At 50.9% G+C, this 20,198-nt stretch overlaps 1 protein-coding gene across 16 annotated transcripts in view; it reads right to left on the minus strand.

The window, feature by feature from the left end:
• Window positions 1-20,198, minus strand: part of Cep164 (centrosomal protein 164) — a 61,741-nt gene that overhangs the window by 13,595 nt on the left and 27,948 nt on the right. For 7 of the 16 annotated variants that reach the window (XR_379109.1, XM_006510133.1, XM_006510140.2 and 4 more), the window contains 7 exons: window positions 13,512-13,889; window positions 12,392-12,472; window positions 10,543-10,626; window positions 6,886-6,971; window positions 5,238-5,381; window positions 4,343-4,489; window positions 1,412-1,708 (listed from right to left, as the gene is read on the minus strand). Coding sequence is in view for 15 of the 16 variants with exons in the window: in XM_006510133.1 (XP_006510196.1) it covers window positions 1,412-1,708; window positions 4,343-4,489; window positions 5,238-5,381; window positions 6,886-6,971; window positions 10,543-10,626; window positions 12,392-12,472; window positions 13,512-13,889 (1,217 nt within the window). In the remaining variant the exon portion in view is untranslated. The remainder of the gene's footprint in view (window positions 1-1,411; window positions 1,709-4,342; window positions 4,490-5,237; window positions 5,382-6,885; window positions 6,972-10,542; window positions 10,627-12,391; window positions 12,473-13,511; window positions 13,890-20,198) is intronic. The other 9 variants (XM_030244222.1, XM_006510139.2, XM_030244223.1 and 6 more) reach the window with 5 other exon arrangements.

Below are 20,198 nucleotides of genomic sequence, written 5' to 3' on the forward strand. Positions count from 1 at the left end.
TGCTTATGCCACGTCTGGCTATAATACTGCCCTTAAGTCTTTTGTACCAAGCACTGAGTGTAGTAACTGGCATAAAATGGTATCCAATCAAAGTGCTAGGTCTCTGCGGTATCATCTAGTCCCAACCTCTGAGCAAGCCTTAAGAGTCCATGAAAGGCACCTTGACCTGATCCATGGCAGCCATCATTTCCCCTGAAGCAAGTATAGCTGTGCTTTTACAAACTGCATCTTTCTTGGGTAACTCCTCACACAGACCCACAACACTAGGGGACGTGTGCAGTGCACCCAGGATGCCCAAGCCTAAGAAAAGCAGGATTCAGGAGACGACCTCTTTGCAAAGGTCTGGAGTGAATTCCAGAGCCAAAGCAGATTTAGGATTATTTTCTATTTCGAGTGACTCATACCACTGCTTTCCTCTGTAATGAGTGGGGGGAAACCTGAGCAAAATGGAAATTCTTCTCTTGGATTCCCTAAAATCCCTGTCTTTTTTCTGTGGCAAAATTTACACAGCCAACATTGAATGTGGGGCTGACAGGGAATTTAGAGTAATTCAAGCTCTCCATTTTACACCTAACAAAACAAAAGGGCAAGAGCCTGCCTGTCTTTCCACTCAGCTTCAAGGCAAACCCCCACCCACAAATATATATGTGGAAAGAAAAACAGGGGTCTCCAGGTAAACTGCTTCAAGGAGAGCCAGGCAAAGCGCTTAACCACAGAGAAATCACTTAGTCATGACTGGCTAAACAAGAAAGACCATTTAAAGAGCAACTACCATGTTGTAGGCCTCGAGGCAGATACTAGCCAACACCCTAGCCCCCACCACAAACTCAGAGAGCTCTTAGGAGAAGCCTCAGGGTATTGTATTTTAAGGTAAGCTGTTTGGCCACTGTCCTGAAAGAGGATAGTCTTCAGGGACCTGAGAAGGTCTGAGACAGGGTGGGCTGGGTCTGAGCGCCTATGTTGGGCTCATGAAAGATTGACCCTGACCTCCTGTTATTCAGGTGTCAGTTTTCTGGTTTGTTTCTTCAAAATTAAGCATAGATTTGCTATCTATGGTCTAAAATGGTAACTCTCAGCCATTCTTGAATGTTCTGTCAAAAAGGACAAGATGTGGCGTTAAACTGTCAAGCCAACATGGTTCTGAAGCACCTTTGGCTCAGGCTGCGACATGCTGCTTATAGCCATCTTGTTAGTCATTTGCCCTTTTTTCTGAGAACTCTGCTGGCTAACGGACCACCTTTCCAGTGTCCCTTGTCATCAGAGAAACCAAGCCAGAGATGCTTTCTTGGGTACTCAATGCAATACTAGCTCAAGTTTCTGGGTAAGGTTTCTAGGAGCCACTTTGTGAGGCTGTGGGCATCCCAGTGGGTACCCCTCACTCCCCAAGCCCCTCCACAGGAAAGAAACAGACCTGAGGGACTTCTCCTTCTGCTGGTAAAGCTGGCACACCTCCTCTTCCTCCTCCTCTTCCTCCTCCTCCTCTTTTTCTTCCTCCTCTTCCTCTTCCTCCCCCTCCTCCTCCTCGTCTTCCTTCTCCTCTTCCTCTCCCTCCTCCTTTTCCTCCTCCTCTCTCCACAGCCTCTCTTCCAGCTGCTGCGGCTTCTCTTTCTGAAACTCCAGCAGCAGCCTCTGGTCTTCCTCCAGTTCCATGCCCTTCAGTATAGCCTCTGAGAACAGCTTTTGAGGAGCTGCAGGCTCTGCAGTTTGCCTGCGTGAGGGAGAGGGCGGCTTACCACTGCAGTGTTAGTACCCACCAAGGTCCCACGGGTCCAGAACTGGCAGAGGAGAACAGAGCTCTGTCCCTCAGGGGTTCTCCCCTGGAATGGCTTGCATCCTATTTCCGAGTCCCCACTCAAGCTCTGCCTGATAGTTCAGGCTCATTTCAGAAACAGGTCCCAGAGTCTGCTCCCTGCCTCCCAAGCCAAGCAGAGGGCAAAGCAACGCAGAAGAAGAAGCTACAAAGCTCTCTGCCTTGCTACCAAAGGAGGCGGCTGCTTCCCTGAGCCAAACGTGACGGAAGGCTCTCATCAGCTCAGGGTTAAGTTAGTGTCTGGAAATGGATGAGAAACTCTGAGCTAACATGGGTACACAGAGAACTGTTAAGAAGGCGACGATGACATTCGTTTCCTGTGAGACTAGAGCAGCAGTTCTCAACCCGTGGGTTGTGACCCCCTTTGTCATGCCTATTAGATATTTACATTACGACACCTAACGGTAGCAAAATTATAGTTATGACGTAGCAACAAAGTAATTTTATGCTTGGGGCATCACCACAATGTGAGGAACTGTATTAAGGGGTCACAGCACTAGGGAGGTTGAGAACCACTGGTCCTGAGAGTCTTAAGGACTAAAGAAAATATCAAAATACCAGCGAGTCATGAAAGCAGTGTCAGGATGAAGTGTTTTACTTCCTTAAAGGCCAGGAGGCACACGCACTCCCGGGTCCCTGAGCCTCACATCCCAACCAGCCTCAGTACAGAAACACTCTTCTTGCACAGTGCCATGGCTCCATCCAGCAGGAACACATGGGCAGGACCTGAATCCGAGAACCACTTGAGAGTCAAACAGGGGAGCTGCCCAGCCAGACTGAGAGAGCTCTGAGATCCCCTCCCTGCAGCTCAGCAGAGAGACAGACAGAAGGCAGCAGGAGGGGACAGATCAGAATGGTGAAGAATCTCACTGCAGCCAACAAAGACTAGCGAGAGGAAGACAGAAAAGACTAGTGACATCCCTGAAATGCATCAAGACCTGGTCCCTCCCTAGTCCTAAGATCAGAACCCAGAAAACAACCTTGGACCACGATATCAATTCTCAGCTCCCAACTCCGTCCCCTCCCTCCTTCCACATCCTGGCTTCCCCTCAGTCCCCTGCCATAGCCCAGCAGATGACAGATACAGCAACATGGCTGCTACGTCCTCTGAGAATATTACCCTCCACAAGAGCCTTCCCTCCCAGCTCTCTGCCTCATCAACCCTCCAACTCATTTCCAAGCTTGGCAGAAAGCATCCTTTTTTCTTTTTTTTTTTTTTCTTCCAGCGATAGTACCTTTTAATGTCTGCCTCCCTTGTGGGCTGCGGAGCTATGTGGAGCCCTAGGGACAGATGCTGCAGGGAGATGAGACACCAGACCACACGTGCCCAGGCTATGCACACCGGTGAACCTACCTGCACACCTGGCACACAGGCAAATGAGGCTGTTTCTTGCCTCCCTGGTTTAAAGACTTGGTTCTGCGGAACCCCTTTGTTTAGCTCGAAAGCACTGGCTGATGCCTGAAAGATCTAACAGGAGGGTGAGTGCTCTAGAAGAAGTAGGTCTGGCTTCAAGCCAACCGTTCAGGTATCGGCCTCTGTAAGACCCAGTTTCCACTCATGGGAGGGAGTAGGGAGCCCTGTCGTTTCAGGCTGGCCACTGAGTAGCTCAGAGATCCACAGGGGTAAGCAGGGAGGATGAGGAGGTCCCCAGGAGCTCTGAAGTGGGGAAGGGGTACCACTGCTAAGTTAGAGAGCCAGACACCCCCCACTCTCTGCAGTAGTAGTGGGGATCAAACTAGGATCTTGCACATGTTAGGCAAATAAATGCTCTCCCACTTGGCTGCACAGCCGAGATGTGGCTTGGGTCCACTTACTACCCTGCAAACGCTCACAAAAGATGCAGACATCATGAAGTCTGCCTCCTAACCCTTCAGACTCAGCTGCCAGATGTAAAACTCCCCACACCACGCCAAAAGCCAACCGGTTCCTACTGGAGAGAAGACTCAAGAGAAGTAAAGCAGGCACCTAGAGGGTCGGTCAGTCAAGTGTCTGGAGACCCCAGAAGGCATATCACTGAGACAGGAAGAAACACGAAGTCAGTGAGTCAGCCTCAGAAAAGCTGTCTGCTCAACAGCCCCGGGTCCTTTGTAGGCCTCGCTCACCTGGAGAAACCAACAACCCCCCAGAGCCTGGCACAGCTACCTCACACCTGAGGTCAAGTCAAGGCCCTAGAGAGCAAGTCGGTCGGCTCAGTCTGTGACTCACCAGCAAGTCCCCTCCCCTGCCCCAAGCCCCCCTCTCCTTTCTAAAACATTCCATATTTGTTTTAAGAGAAAACCAGTGCTTGGTGGAGGAGAGACCACGCTTCTCTGGTTCCTGCTAATGAGCTGCAATGTTCCCCTCACCCACCCTCAGACCTGAGGTCCTGGCCGGTATTCCAGTGACCTGAACTAAGTCTGGGCAAGGGTCTGTGATGGCTGAGTGGGATGCACCCACCCTTCACCCCACTTCTCGCCACCACTCAAGGGGAATGGGGATTCATGCAGTCCATACACTGGAAGACAGGACAGACACATAAAACTGGCCCTTACACCTCTGGAGAGACAGGTGAGCTGGGACAGACTGCCACCTTCTCCTCGGTCTCCTCAGCCTCCGGCTGCTCAAGGCCTAGCTCCTCGGCCTGGGAGTGTTTCTCCTCAGCCCTCTCAGGGGAAGCAGGTGGGCTCAGGACCTGCTCCCTTGTAAGCAATAAAGAAGCAGCCATGTTAGAGCCGGTAGGAAGGGAAGGGCTCAACTTAAGAGCCTACTAGGGTCAAAGAGACAAGATGGAGACAAGGAGGGCAGCCCCAGGGAAACTCCTGTGCCTCACTCCCCCATTCCTCTCCCCATTCCCCTCCCGGCCTCTTCTCAAGTCATTTGAAGTGAAGATCAGCCATTCCCACCCACATGGCAGGAAAGGTGGTCCCATCACCCTAGAAACACTGCGCACAGCAGGTGTTCAACGGATGCTGTTGACTGAACATTGCTATAGCTCGGCTTCCCCTGTGGCTCATCCCAACTCTATGCATCTTAAGACCAAGATCTTCCTCTTGCCAGGGGAACAGAGGCACTGGCAAATACACCTTGGGCTCTGAACCATGCTGAGACAGAAAGGCTCTGCTGTTGTGGCTTCAGCAGGTCCAGGGGCCCTGCACTGCCCTCTGGCTGAGCCTGGGACAAAGCTGTGCTCCAGCTCAGTTTGCATGAGGCTAGAGGTGGGCTGATGCCTGGCGGGGAGATGCTGGTGAGGACAGAGCTGAAAAGGGTCCCCTAGCAAGAGTGGAGCAGCGAGGGCCACAGTCAAGTCTGCCCTGGCAGGAGTCACACTCTTATTTAAAAACTCCTATGGCTCCCCCATCAGGCTGGCTACCCTAACGTCAGCTATGGACGGAGGACTACAAAGAGGCAGGTTTGCCACCTCCAAGGACCCTTCTTCCTCATCCTTACCTCTGGAGGAGGGACAGTGGGGCGGGGCTGGCTACAGAGTCCTTCCCAGGTCCCTCTGCTTCCTTCCACTCAGGCTGCCCCTCCAGGGTCTGCAAAGGCCCTTCCTCAGTAGCCTGGCTGTGAAGGCTACTCTGGAGATGTTCCCTGCGCAGAAATGGGGACGATAGCCTGGTCAGGGCAGCCAGTGGAACAGGGTTAGGCCTTCACTTGGAAAGTCAGAAGAGAATATAGAGGGCATGGGTGTTGTGGGCACTATCCCCCTCCTCAGCTGCATAGGAGATGCTGCCCCCACACCCACAGAGTCCAAACACCGAAGCCACACACGCAGCAGGACAGCGTCCCCCTTCTCAGCGCCCTCCTGCAGGGTTACAGCTGGGCTCTCCGTACCCTGCTGCATTTGCCTGGTCCAGCAGCTGAACACCTTCACGTTATCAGAATTCACCATCACTGGGGCCAGGGAGGGATGAAAGGATTAAGAGAAAATGGGGAAAGGAAGGGCTAGAGAGATAGATCAGTGGTTAAGATGATGTCTTGTCCTTCCAAGGACCTGAGTTCAAATCCCAGCAATCTGTGCCAGACAGCTCACAAGTACCTGTAATTTCAGCTCCAGGAGATCTGGCACCTCTGGTCTCTGTGGGACACTCACATTCATGAGTATACATGCACACACACACACACAGACATACACATACACACACTTAAAAATTAAATAGGGTTTGTTTTTTTTTTTAATGGTAAAAAGAAAGGTTAGAGAGATGACTTGGTTACCATCTGTAACTCCAGCCCCAGGGATCCAACATCCGCTGCTGACCCCCCTCAGGCACCAAGCACACACATGGTGCATAGTCATACACGTAGGCAAAGCATTCACACAGATAAAATAAATCTTAAAAATAAAAATAAAAATAGGGGGAGAGAGGAGGGGGTAGGGGGCTTGTGGAAGGGAAACTGGGAAGGTGGATAACATTTAAAATGTAAATAAAATAACCAATAAAAAATGAAAAATAAAATAAAATAAAATAAATGTGCAAAGGAGGTGCCAGACTCCAGTGGTCAGATGATAACTGACGCAGGAGCATTACTGAATATACCAAAGAAGGAAGAATGCAGACCCAAGAAGAGATGGCTACTACCCTTCATTTTCTTGGGTGGCAGCCCTCCTCCTTTTATGGGATGAGGCCAGGGGAAAACACACCACACGCGTGCACACACACACACACACACACACATACACACACACACACAGAGTCTGCACAGCTAACTCTACCATCAAGAGAAGAACCCCAGCTCAGACCACTGAGCTTCAGCACTTAGAACATGGCTCTCTAGACCTCCAATGCGGCCACTTCAGCCCTGGCTCACAGCCACATATACACAGCTTAATCGACCCAATCCAGTAAGGAGGACAGAAGCCCTGGACTAATCACAGAGCCATGTGCAAAGTCCTGCCAAGTGACACTTCACACTCCTGTCATAGTACACCACCACAGGCAGGGTCCCTCCTGCCTACCTCCCACACCCTGCCACATAAGCACACCTTGTACGGCCACCCAGCCAGGTCACCATCTGCCTCCCAGCGACCGTAAGGACCAGGAATTCTACCCACGCCCACACCCTCCTGACACACACAACCTCCCACTGTACATACCTCTCGGAGCCTTGGGTATGCTTGCTCTGTGGCTCAGCGATGCTGGATTTGCTGTCATCTTGTTCTTCTTGGTCTAACCCCTGGGCCTGAAAGCAGGAAGTCGGGGAAGAAGTGCTTTAGGGGGCTCTGCAGCGCCAGTGTCTCATCCCACTGAGTCAAACGGTCAGCAGGTACACCACGGTGCCTCTGGAGAGGACAGGGGCTGCTGAGACACAGGACAGGTCTGTCTGTAGAATGAAACTTCCTAAGCTCTAGCTAAGCCCATGACCCACAGCTGAAACAGGAGATACATAAATATGGTCACTATATACATAGATAAGAGCCAGAAACAGGGCGGGGGGGGGGGAGGTACCCTAAGAACCTGGCCTGCTGCCCAGAGCCTGCACTGCTAGTTGCAAAGAGAAGGCGATGATCTAAACTCACTGAGGCCTGGGTCAGCAAGGCCGTGGTACAGGGGTGACAAAATAAAATGGTTAGACCAAGTACATTGGGAAGGAAGAATTCTGAACTACCAGGATCTAGGAGGGGCAGGGGAGGCTGTGCCCCAAACCCGAGGGCACCATCTGACTCCCAGAATGATAGCACAACATTCCTTCCTCTGCTCTAGTGAACCCCATCATAGACAGTGAGCACCCCTCCCCGCCCCGCGCCAGCCCCCAAGGCTGCTATTACAGCATCCGTTTGAAAATAAACTCCCAAATCTTATCCACATCTTGGGTATCTAGGCAAATTTAGAAAGCTGGTTTAAAAAAAAAAAAAAAAGGCGATTTTTGATGATTTCAAATATTTTGCAAAGAAACGCAATGGTGACATCAGCCTGGGGCCTACTCTTTGTTCCAGAATGTCCAGCCTGCAGGAGAACCCCTCCTCCCCTCAACTATGTCGGTAAAGCATGCGTCCCAGGGCTTCAGCAAGGGTGAAATGTCCTACACATGAACACAGCTTCCGCCTGAAGAATTAGGCTACAGTGCCGGCTCCTCCTCTCCCATCCTCTCCCTCAGCCTAAGATGGAGAGAAAGAAAAGCCCGTGCCAGCCTCAGGCCCCACTCTAGGACTGGCCCTCCTGACAGGAGCACCGCCTACTCTGAGACTCAGGTTCACGGGGAGGGGAGGGGAAGGAGAGAGATCACTCTGTCTTTCCCAATGCTGTCCCAGCCCTGTGCCCCGAACATACCGACACTTCCCCTCTGACTACCAGAACCCCAGCAGTTGTATCTGACTCTGACATCTGGGTGGTTAACCAAGGGCAGGCCTTGCACTGAAACCCAGCTCCCCAGATTACACTGTAACTAGCAATGCATTTGTGTTACCTCTCAGAGCCTGAGGCAGAAGGGCTCCCTGTCAGGGCTGCCACTTCCATTGCATGGGCCTGGGCAGAGCCTGGGCCACACAGTGACCGGCAAGCACACCCTCCCTGCCCCACCTCGGCCTCCTCCTGAGGTACACCTTCCCTACAAAGCACGCCCTCTTGTTCTCAGGTTCTCAAAGAAAAAGGGACCACACAGGTCAACTGGACTTCAACTAAAATGTAAGTGACAAAGCAGGGTGACTGTAATACAAACTCAAAGCGAGCCCACAGCCATGGAGGACTCCAGGACTGTGAGGACAGACAGAGGCAGACTGGAGCTGGCCACCAACCACACCATTCTGTCTGCCTGACCCATTCTTGCTTCACAATTATACTTCTGCAACAAAGTGAAGCAGCCTCCTGACACAGAAGAAGAGACAACTCAGGGAAAGCCACACAGTGGGTCCTCTGAGTAGCTTTACTTGCTCCCTAGAACTTTTGCCCTGGAAAAGGAAGAAAGGACCCAGTGAGGGACACGTGTGGTGGCACTCTGGAAAGGAGATCGAAACAAGCACACACCAAGCCTCTGGCCCAGCTAAACTCAGGACCCCAGCTTCCCAGCCTTACCTCTGTGCCTGAGTTTTGTTTTTAAGATCCAGTCCCAAGGTGGAAGCAGGAGGATTGCAAGCTTAACTTAGAGCGTTGGGTTTTAAGGGCAGGGACCAGGGTGCTGAGGTAGTGCTGAGTGACAGAGGATATATAAAGCCTTACAGTCGGCATCCAACAATGGAAGGGGGCCTTGAATGTGCTTACAGTTTCAAAAGCATATATGTGGTAAAATGTGCCTTCAAATATGCAGTTTGTTGTATGTATACATTTCTTCTGGTGCTGGGGATGGAACCCAGGGTTTCACACATGTACTCTACCATAGCTATACTCCCAGCCCTCAAAATAATTTTGAGGATGAATAAAACCCAAGATAATTTAACTCCAAGGCCCTCCCTATTCCTAGCCTTGGGAACCAGAACAAAGGGAAGGAGGCGCTAGCCCCAGAGGACCACAAAGACAACTGCACGCATGGTTGACTCTGTGCTGGGAAGCGGCTGCTGCATCCTCTGCCAGCTCCACCCTTGCACACCTTGAGAACAGGAAGACAGCTGCAGGCTGAGTCCTGTCAGAGGCACTGCTGGCCAGTCAGCCAGAGCATCCTGTACCACCCTCACTCCAACAGTGGCACTGCTGGCCAGTCAATCAGAGCATCCCGTACCACCCACACTCCAACACACTGGCTCAAGTATGAATTAGAACTTCCTCTGTCAGGACTGGCTGCCAACAGGCAGTGGCCACTGGGAGTTAAACCCAAGCCATGTCACAGAACCTACCCTGCCCAATGGACCTGGCGGCTTCCTAGTGACTTGTCACCAAAGGGGCCTCACCAAGTGCAGCTGCTCCACGCCCTCCCTCCCTAACCCTACCTTCCCTTGTCCTTGCCTTCACATCCTCAGCTCTTCCAACAGGGGGTATCCAAAGTCTATCAGAGACCTGGTAATGGGGCCATCACCCAGAAAGGCACCAGCCGGACCTGAGAGGAGCGCATGGGGCCAAATGTAGTCTGAAAACACTGTGCACCCATGTGTACGCTCATGCAAACCACCGAGGGCTCCCAGGCTGGGTTCATAGCAAACATCCTGTTGTTTCACTCAAACCAGCTGCTCCCTAAAACCCACAGAGTCCATGTGCCAGAATCCCTCTTCTAGCAGCCCAGAGAAGGAAAAAAAAAACAACCGCCCTGACTTAAGCTCCTCTAGGACAGCATCTGTGTTTCAGGCACCTTGGGTGGAGGCCCAGGAGACAAAACGTTGTAAAAACAAAGTAAGAATACTGGGAGCAGAGAGGGGACAAGTCACCTCCTCCAGACAGACACCAGAACTGGGCCTCAGAGCCTAAAGAAGAAAACTCAGGGGTCAAAGGGGAAGCAGCAGGCCTTGGCGGAGCAGTCACAAGGTGCAGCGTGTGCAGACTGGTAAGGCAAGTGGCAGATCCAGCTGCTGGGTGGCAGAGCCAGAATGAATGGGTGGGTGGGCGGGCGGTAAACCCTCAGTGGCTGAATGAAGAAATGCACACACACACACACACACACACACACACACACACACACACACACACACACAAACACGGCAGGACCAGGATGTTCCAGTGCACAGCAGCAAAACAAAGCAATCATGGCCAGAAGGCCCACCAGAGGCAAGTGTCTGGAGAGAGAGCATGTTCCGAAGTCCACACTGTGAGAGGCAGGGGTCATCTATGGGTCACCCCTATAAGTAACTGCCGGGGAAAGTGAGGCCGTAGCCTAGACCACTCCGACTCACCTCCCAGTGGCCTCCACCCAAGACTGGAGAAAGTGTGTCACCATCCAGCAGATGCTCCGAGATGCGGCTGCGAAAGCCCAAGTCCTGCAGGCAGTGGAGATGAGAAGTGAGCTTTGCTCTTGCCACGGTCAGCACTTGTCCCACCCTTCAGAAAGGTGTGCTCTGTGTCCTAGGCACAGAGCTCAAACTGAGACGTCTAAGCTCTCAAAGAGGGCAAGATAATGAGAAGCAGAGTCAAAATGACACCACAGGCCCTGAGTGGACGCTGTGGATACTCACTGTAAAAATCCTTCTGACTTCTCTGTAGCTTTCATATTTTTCATAATAAAATTATAGACAGAAATAACCCTGCAAGATTGGCGTGCTCACGCTCTGTGGACCCAGCTGCAGGCTAGGGAGGTCGTGTAATTTGGCCCAGGACAAAAAGCTGCTGACAAGGGGGCTGCAGGTCAGATGAGGCCGGGGCCTGACTCTTTCCATGACACAAGCTGCACCACATGGCTTTTCACAGCTGTTTCCCTGCTCTCCTCTCACCCTCTGCCCAAGCTGGGCAGGAGAAATGCCAGCAAACCCCAACCCATGGGTTGCTTGGAAGTTGAGGCTCGATGGGCTCCTTCCAATTCATGCCTTCCCTCTCCCCATAGGTGGCCCCTCTCTAGACAATGGGACTTATTAGCAGTGTTCTGTCCACAGAGTCCTCTTGGGGACAAGCAGCAGATGCCCACAATTCCTGACTGCCCTTCGGCTGCCACAGGACCACACTATAACCCTCCTGAGCGTAAGAGTCCCGCTGGGCTAAGTGAAGGATTGCTATCTGACTGTATTCTAACAGGGACAGTCCTGTCATCGGCCTGATGGATGGAGGGATGCCCAGGTGAGGTCTGGTCCTGCTGTCTCCAGCTTCCTCCCTCCACACCCAGAGTGAAGGAGAATGCTGATTGGTCCAAGCAGCACACAGTGGCACCTTTGGAAGGACCAGGCCACTTGTTTCCAAGAGTCCTGTGACATACAGTTATCCATCACTGTCAAGTGTCGAGTTGGCTTGGTAGGGTTTCTGTTGTTCTGTTTTGGGGGTTGGATGGGCGTTTTGTTTTGAGGTTTTTTTGTTTTGTTTTGTTTTGCTTTTACCAAGAGTGATTTTTCCCCCTTACCTTTCTAGCCTCTCTGGTTTGTGGGGTTGTCTTGGATTATGATATTTTCCCTTCAGTCTGATTTCTCCTCCATCTAAGGCAGCTGCCATCTGCTACCAAGGCCCAGGGCTCAGTGTGGGGCCAAAGCGCTCTGCTGTCTAACTCCACTGCAGCCCTCCTCTAGTCTCTGTTCATCTCTGACCCTCTCCCACTAATCCCTCCCCTCACCCCTTCCTCCTCTGAACAGATGGAGGGGACATGCAGAGGTAACAATGGGCCAAAAGGAGCCAAATCCTCCCTTTAAGACTCAGACTTGGCAAATGAACTTGAGATGGAGCAGACTGGATGGAAGGCCTAGGAAAGAGGAATCACAAAGGACCTGGCAGTGCAGGACAAAAGCCTTGACTTTCAGCATGGCTCAGTGGCCCACGAACAGCCTGAAGCCTCGAGGCCCTGAGCAGCTCAGGTGGCCTCTAGACAAGTCACACAAAGGAAGAGCACTGACTCTAGCTTGTCATGGTGTCTGAGCGTTGCGTCACTTAGCTCTGTGGCAAACCTATGAGGTGGGCAGTGCTACCCCTGCCTACTGAGCCAAGACCCTGGAACTCGCAGGAGCTGACTCTGATCCCAGCTGCGGGACCACTGGTAAAGCACTTCTCTGGGAAAAAAGAAAAGCCCGGCTCTTACACAGCGCCCTGCTGCGCCTCACTGCAACTCACCAGGCCCAGGAAAGACTTAGGGCCAGAAGCTTCGGACCCTGAGTGCCGGGCGTCCTTCAAGTGTCCGTGGATCTCTGACTCCTGCAGGAACATATCACAGAGAAACCCCCCCAGCTGTTCAGGGCTGCTGTCCATGGAATTCCCATCAGGCCACAGGGCTGACATAGAACTGAGCCCAAGATGAACATCTACCCATTTTGAAAACTAGCAGATACGAACACCTACACAAGAACGGGGCTAGGTTCTGATGCTGATCGGAGACAAGCACAGCCCAGACCAGATCTGCAGGATTTAGACAGAAAAGGAGAGCAAAGAATGGTGGAGACAGGAAGTCAGCAGCATACATGTAAAATACCTTAAGCATACCTTAAAAATAAAGTGTATCTTAGTGTGTGTGCACACTCATGCATATGCAGTGTGCAAGTGTGTGTGCATATGTGTGTATGTATTTAGATTATATATATCTCTGTATTTATACAAATACAGATATATATATAGGTATACATTTATATGTATGTGTGTGTATATTTAGGTATATGTGTGTGTGCATGTTTATGTGTATACATGTATACACACAGACCTACTTCTGACCACTTTGATTATTACACAATCTGTGAATGTAACAACTTACATATCTGTTGTCAGAACAGCAATTGTCATAGGAATGGATGAGAAGAGTCATTCAGTAATCTGACTTACCTATGCTAGTGCAGGACACGCAACTCTGGTAGCCCTCATCCCACCCCCATGCCAACACACATGCACACGCACATGCACATGCGCACACACACACTCTATAGGAACTCAGGCTGCAGCAAACCAAGACAACACAGGGGCAGGGAGAGAGGGTGAGGCGGGACAAGGAGCATGAACATCTAAGGGATGCAGATGGGAAAGCACATTTCTGCTCTGAATTCCCAGTGCCAGCAGCTCTGCAATTTCATTCAGGATTTTACTGCCTGCTGAGTCTGGGCATATTTGTCACAATTAAGGGCTCTGGCTGATGTTGACAGCAGAATGCAGTTCCAGTAAAATAGACACCGGGAGCAGGAAGTTGTAAGGGGCTGGAGACAGCAGGGGCGGGTTGCAGCTGGCAATGGCCTTGGGACGAGGGACTTACCTCACTGACATCTGAGGTGTTCTCCAAGGCAGAAGCCTCCTTTGGCTCCTTGGCTGCACTCTCCCTCCTGCACTCTCCCTCCTTTCCTGCCTGCACTGGGTCCTCTGCCTGCTGCTTTTTAGAGGCCCTGGAAGGCTGATCACCCCCGGGGTCCAACTCGGGAGCCATCTGACTTGAAGAAGCCTTGGGATCACTATTCTCGTTTTCTTTCTGTGGGTTCCAGGGACTTGCCCCTCTTCCTTGGGACTTGCTGCCATTGGCACTGGCCACACTACTGTCTGCACCCTGGCTGAACAGCTTGCCGGGAGTTGGGGGGCGATCGGCATCTGAGTCCAGAGAAACATCTTTCTTGTCTGGCTGGCTGGTTCTTGGAGACTCCTGAGGAGCAAAGATAATATCAGAAAGGAGGTAAAGTTTAGAGACTAGCACAAGAGAGGCCATTCCTTGACTCTCAGGTGACCTGCTTGGGCACTGACCCTGTTATCCCTCATAACTCTGTGTGTGTGTCTGTGTGTGTGCGTGTGTGCGTGTGCATGTGTGTGTGTGCGTGCGTGCGTGTGTGTGTGTGCGTGCGTGCGTGTGTGTGTGTGACCCTAGTGTTATCCCTCATAACTCTGTGTGTGTGTGCATGTCTGTGTGTGTGCGTGCGTGTGTGTGTGTGTGAGACCCTAGTGTTATCCCTCATAACTCTGTGTGTGTGTGTGTGTGTGTGTGTGTGTGTGTGTGTGTGTGTGTGTAAACCAGCAGGTGTCTTCTTCAGTGGCTCTGAGATGTCACCTCTCACTGAATCTGGAACTCACCAATTTGGTCAGACTATCTGGCCAGCATGCTCCAGGGACCCACCTTCTCTCTGCTCCCACCACGAGGGTTGCAGATGTATGCTGTCATACCTGGATCTTTAAATGAGTGCTAGAGATTGCAACTCATGCCCACATGCTTGCACAGGGAGCACTTTACCCACCCAACTGTCTCCCTGGCCCTGCCAAACAGCTTTTTAAAAAACATTGTTTTAATTATGTGGGGAGCGGGGCAGGGGTATTTGCACATGTGTACAGGTGTCTGTAGAAGCCAGAAGCATTGCATCTTACTGGAACTAAGAACTGTGGGTGGTTGTGAACGACCCAATATAGGTATGGGGAGCCAAATTCTGGTCCTGGGCAAGAGCAGTATGCACTTTTAAGCTTTGTGAGCCATCTCTTAGTTGCCCAACTCGCTTTGCAAAACACTGATTGCTGTCCCTTGATCCATTTCCAGATAAACGGAATGGAAATGTCTATGGTCGTATAGACATAGCCAATCAGGGAACTGTCCACAATGGGCTTAGAAATTACCACAACTCTGCCGGCCTCTGCCACGTCCTCCAGCCCCACCAGCCAAACCCTCAGATCCCAGGAGCCAATATTTACTCAAAGTGATGATAGAGACCATGCAGAGAGCAACAGCAAAGACTGGAACTTTTTGCTTTTCACTTTTCAAAGACAGAGGGAAGATATAGGAAGGGTACCCCTCCCCACCCAGGTCTCCCTGCACAAGCCAGCAAGCCCATAGACAGCATCTTCTGTCCAGGACTCTCAGCCTGCAGTCTCTGAGAAGCAAATGTCCAGATTGTACTGGCTAGGTAGGAGGTCAGGCAGAGGTGACAAAGGAGAAAGGGACTTCAGAACAGACACTGGTCCATCAGCTGTGACAGAGAAAGAGGAGCACATGACAGTTTCTGAAAAAAAATCCAGGCCAAGCAGAGTGCTCAAGCGGGCTGCCGTCAGAGAAGTCCCACATCAGGCGGGAAAGAAAGGCCCTGTTTCCAAACACACTAGAAGGAAGCACAGTCTTGGCACGAACAGGAAGACCAAAGGGCCAGTAGCTGGCAGTTGTCGATTCTCCAAACTGTGGTTTGGCTGGGTCTCCTGAAGGGAGAGCTAAGCTGCATGCTTGACCACACCCTGTTTTTCACAGACAAACTCAGTTGTAGAAACCCAAGGTTTCTGCTAAATTCTTTACAGAGTTGACCAAAATAGAGACAGAAAGCCTTCCCTCAGAAATACAGCCAGTGGCCTCTCCTGGGCTCAGGCTCAGAGCCTCCTTCCAGGCTCACGTGATGGAGGCTTGCCTCGGGGTAGCATTCCTGAGAGGGAGTGGAACTCTTAGGACCTAGGCCTTAATGGGAGGCCCATGGGCACGCCCTTGAAAGAGGCTGTGAGACCTCACACCCTTCATCTCTTTGTTCCTTGGCTTATGATGTGAACATCTTTGCTGTGCACAGGGTCCTGCCATGATATGCCACTGGCCCTCACAGTATCATCTCTCCCAGGAAGTCTTCCTTGGTCTTTGGTCCCTGGACCCTGGGCCTCTCTATGACAATAGCTATAATAGTTGTGGGTTTCTTTGTTTATTTTCCTCACTAGACGAACTTCTGGTTGAGCTCAGAACCCAGTTTCTAGAATACAAGGATGGTCAGTAAAGTCTTGACAGAGCTTATTAGGGTTTTGTTTTGCTTCTTTCTTTCTTTCTTTCTTTCTTTCTTTCTTTCTTTCTTTCTTTCTTTTTTAAGAATGCTGGTGTCTTGCCAGTGGTGATGGAGTTTGCCTTTAATCCCACCAGAGGCAGGTGGATCTCTGAATACAAGACCAACCTGGTCTACAAAGCAAGTTCTAGTATAGCCTGAACTACACAGAAGAACTGTCTCAAAAAAAACACTACAAAGCCAAGAAGGATGCACGCATGAGACCGTGGGAAGCACTGAGGTCTCCTCTCCTCCTCTCCCAAGTGGAGATGTAATGGCTATAATTGCCAAGGTCTTACCGGGATTAGACTGTTTCATTACAGTGCTTATGAAATGAAATATTAACTCTTAACTACTCAAAATGACAGAAAGGCAAGTAGGCCATCAAAACTCAGAGGGTGACCAGGGTATGGTGGCACACGCCTCTAATCCCAGCTCTCCAGAGGCACAGACAGGCAGGCAGATTTCTGTGACTTCAAGGCCAGCTTGGTCTACATAGTCAGTCAAGCAACACTGTGAGACACTGTCTCAATAAGTAAATAAATGAGTGAATAAACAAATAAATAAGCAAACAGACAAATAAATGGATAAATGAATGGGCACATTAATTAATTGGTTAATTGATTAATTAATCCAAAAAACAAACAAACCCTCAAAGGGTATCCCTGGCTGGGAGCAGCTCAGGAGTATAGCAAATGCCTAGTACGTCTGACACTGGCTCCATTCCCAAAACTGATGGGGAGACAAAAGAAGGAGAGGATAACAGATAGAGCTTGAGTATCATTCTTTTTTCTTTCCTTAAAAACATACGTCTTTTTTTTAAATTGGTTTTATTCATGTGTGCCTGTCTGTGTGTGACCTGTGTGTATAAGTACCTAGGGGGGCCAGAAGAGGGCATAAGATCTGCTGGAATTACAAGCAGTTGTGAGCTTGTGCGGTTGCTGATGTGGGTTCTGGGAACCAACCCCCAGTGGTCCTTGGGAAAAACAGCAAGTGATTTTTAACCATTGAGCCATCTGCCCTAGGTTCCCATACTCACACTGGAGAGAACACGTCTACAAGAATCTTGAGCTTCATCTAGGCAATTCTCAAACTTAAACCCTTCAAAGGATGGCTTGCCGCTTGGAGCACAGCGCACAGGTAGGGTGTGTGCTTAAGGCAGAAGGCCCCAGCTTATCACCTTCAGCATCCCTTCCTCCCCCAAAAGGAAGATTTCCACGTGACTGGATGATCTCAGTCTGCCTACTGAAACGTAAAATTGCTGAAATAGGGCAATCACTAAAGTAAATGGCCTTAATAAGATAAAATAAACGGCCTTGCCCTGTATCCACATCTACTGACTACATCACTAGGATGGCCAGAAATGGGTGGAGAAGGCAGGGGAAGTTAAACACTGGTTGTCTATCATCTACAAAAGGATGCAGGAAAGCTATTACCTCACCTGACTCTATGTTGTCCCTGTTCACCCAGCCCCTGCTCCTTGGCACATCACCAGGCCTAGGACCTGAAGCCCCCAGCTGTATGCAAACTCCAGGCACCTGGGTACAGGCTCCTGCTCCGGGCTTTGTGGGTGCACAGCTCTACTCCATGTCTCTCATGCTCAAACTCCCAACCTTCCCTGCCACAGTCCCAGGTCCCTTTTGCATCTCACAGCGTATTTCAAGACTTCACCATCTGCGCAAGGAAGGGGTGAAGAGCAGTGACTGTCAGAACCAGCTCATGAATAGCTAACACTTTTCAAAAGTCATGACGCTCCCCAGGATACGGTCCCACCCCCTCACCTGCCCAGAGCCCCGAGGTACGGGCTCCAATGAGCCACACAGGTCAGGAGGAGAATAACAGGGGATCGGAGAGGTTGCCTTGACAGGTCAGGCTTATTTTCCAGGTCTGGTGCCCATTCATTGGGTCTCAGTTCTTTGCACAGCTCCCCGGGTACAGTTAGCACTTTCCAATCACACTGACATCATCCTGTGATTTCTAAGCCAAGGCTCCCTCCCTCTCCTTTGATAGCTGATGGCTTTTCATCAGCACCACATGACCACATACCGCCTGCTCACCACCCTCTGCCTCCCCGGGCCTGAAGGAAAGCCCTGGTGTGGGTTCTGTGAACCTTTCCCTTTTAGTAACAGACTAGCGATGGGTTTGGGCTGGAAGGCCGCGGTGGGAGCCTGGGCTGCATTCTTACCATCCTACTGCCCTCTCATGGAAGTAAGAGCAAAATGACACAGGGCAGCGTGAGGCTGTAACAGGAGCTGTGAGGGGCGGGGCAAGACTGCACACTGGGACTAAAGCTATTTTCAAAAGCAATGCCCAAGTGGAGGCAGTTTTGCCTGCCGAGAAACCTACACTTATCTCCACCACTAACATCTCCCCCATGAAAAAGCCCTAATACCTACCTGAGGTTTGAATATAGGACTCCAACACCCCCATGTGGCAGAGGACTGAAGACAGTCTATCACCTACTACACGTTTCCCCGCAACACTGTGGTGCCGAGCAAGCCACTCAAATGTCTAAAAAGCTCCCACTCCCCCACCACCATTCAAGGGAAAATGTCAGAAGTCCAGATCACGTCAAAGGAGAGAACACCTTCCCTGGCTGACATCTGTAAGCCTTTAAGAAGCCATCACGATCAAGCTACAGTGGAACTGCAATACACCAGCCGATGGTTAGGGACAAACACCTACTGAACCCAGAAGCTGAGAAAGCTAAGAGAAGGAGAAAACACCGTCCAGCCTGTCTGGGTCCCCTCCACTCCATTCCTTCAGCAGTTACACAAAGCACAGCCAAGCACGACCTGTGCCCCAGGCAGTGAGTGGGCTGGGTGCTGGGTGTACAGACATAAATCGTGCAGCACCAATATGCCCGGGTTCAGCCCCCTGCAGAGACTACCCTCCTGCAAACACTTCCTGAGCCCTTCTCCTGGTGACAGACATCCACCCAGGTGCAAAAGGAGCATCTGCTTTGAGTCCACTCGTCAGTCAGAGAGTCAAACCGGATGGATTCCTGACTCAGGCAGACCAGCTCTCGCTCAGAAGGAACGGTTTCAAGGCAGACATGTATCAGATTGGAGCTACAGATGGGACAGTTGGGGAAAGTGCTGCGTTTGGCAGAAGGTGTTAAAGTCACAATCAAAACATATCTGACTGTGCGGAACCAAAAGGCCGGAGAAACTCTGGGATAATGAGCAAAGTTTTATTATGAAGTGGTACCCAGAGTGAGCACTCAGGTACAAATCCAGATATAGCCTGTCAGCCAGCGTGCAGACTCAAACAAACATCCTGGCCTCCAAGGGGTGGTGAGTACCAAGAAATGGGCATCAGAAGTAGTAAGAGATCGGGTCAGGAGGATGGCTCAGTGGGTTTAGGCACTTGTTGCCCAGCTTGGCAACCTGAGTTCAAGCCCCAGGACCTGCATGGAAGGAGAAAACTGACTCCAGCAAGTTGTCCTCCAACCTCCACATGTACAGACGAATAAATTAAAATGCAATTAAAAAAAAAAAAAGGACCTGGCTGTGGTGGTGCTTGCCTTTAATCCTAGCACTCGGAAGGCAGAGGCAGGTGGATCTCTGAGTTCAAGGCTATCGTGGTCTACAGAGCGAATTCCACGACAGCCAAGACTACTCAGAGAAACCCTGTCTCAAAACAAACAAACAAACAAATGATGATGGGGGGGGGGGGGTGATGATGATGATGGTGGTGATGATGATGATGGTGGTAGAGGCTGAGGAGATGCCTTGGAGGGTAAGAGTGCTTGCTGTGCAGCCTGAGTTCCCAAGTGTAATAAGTTAGGTGTGGCCATGCACCCGTAACCCGGCACTGTGGGAGGAGGGCACAGGAAGGCCCCTGGGGCACGCTGGCTGCCAGTCTAGAGCCAGGTTCAGTGAGAGAACTATCTTGATGGAATAATTAGGCAGAGTGACAGAGCAGAACACCCAAGGTCCTCCTCTGGCCCCCATGTGGACCGGAGCATATGTTCCAGCAAACATACACGTGTAACATACACAGTCACACGTACACACAGAATGGGGGTGGTAATGAAACCAATTACAATTCGGCAGGGGGGCACCTTTGCTTTTCTGGCTGGCTTTGTGGTCATCCTAATGATGTAAAGGTCATTTTGAGTTTAAGGTGTGGACAGCACTAATAAAAACGTACTGTATAATGCCTGTCTGCTGCTTAGACCTTGC

This window comes from Mus musculus, chromosome 9, assembly GCF_000001635.26.
Source record: "Mus musculus strain C57BL/6J chromosome 9, GRCm38.p6 C57BL/6J".
Taxonomy (NCBI): domain Eukaryota; kingdom Metazoa; phylum Chordata; class Mammalia; order Rodentia; family Muridae; genus Mus; species Mus musculus.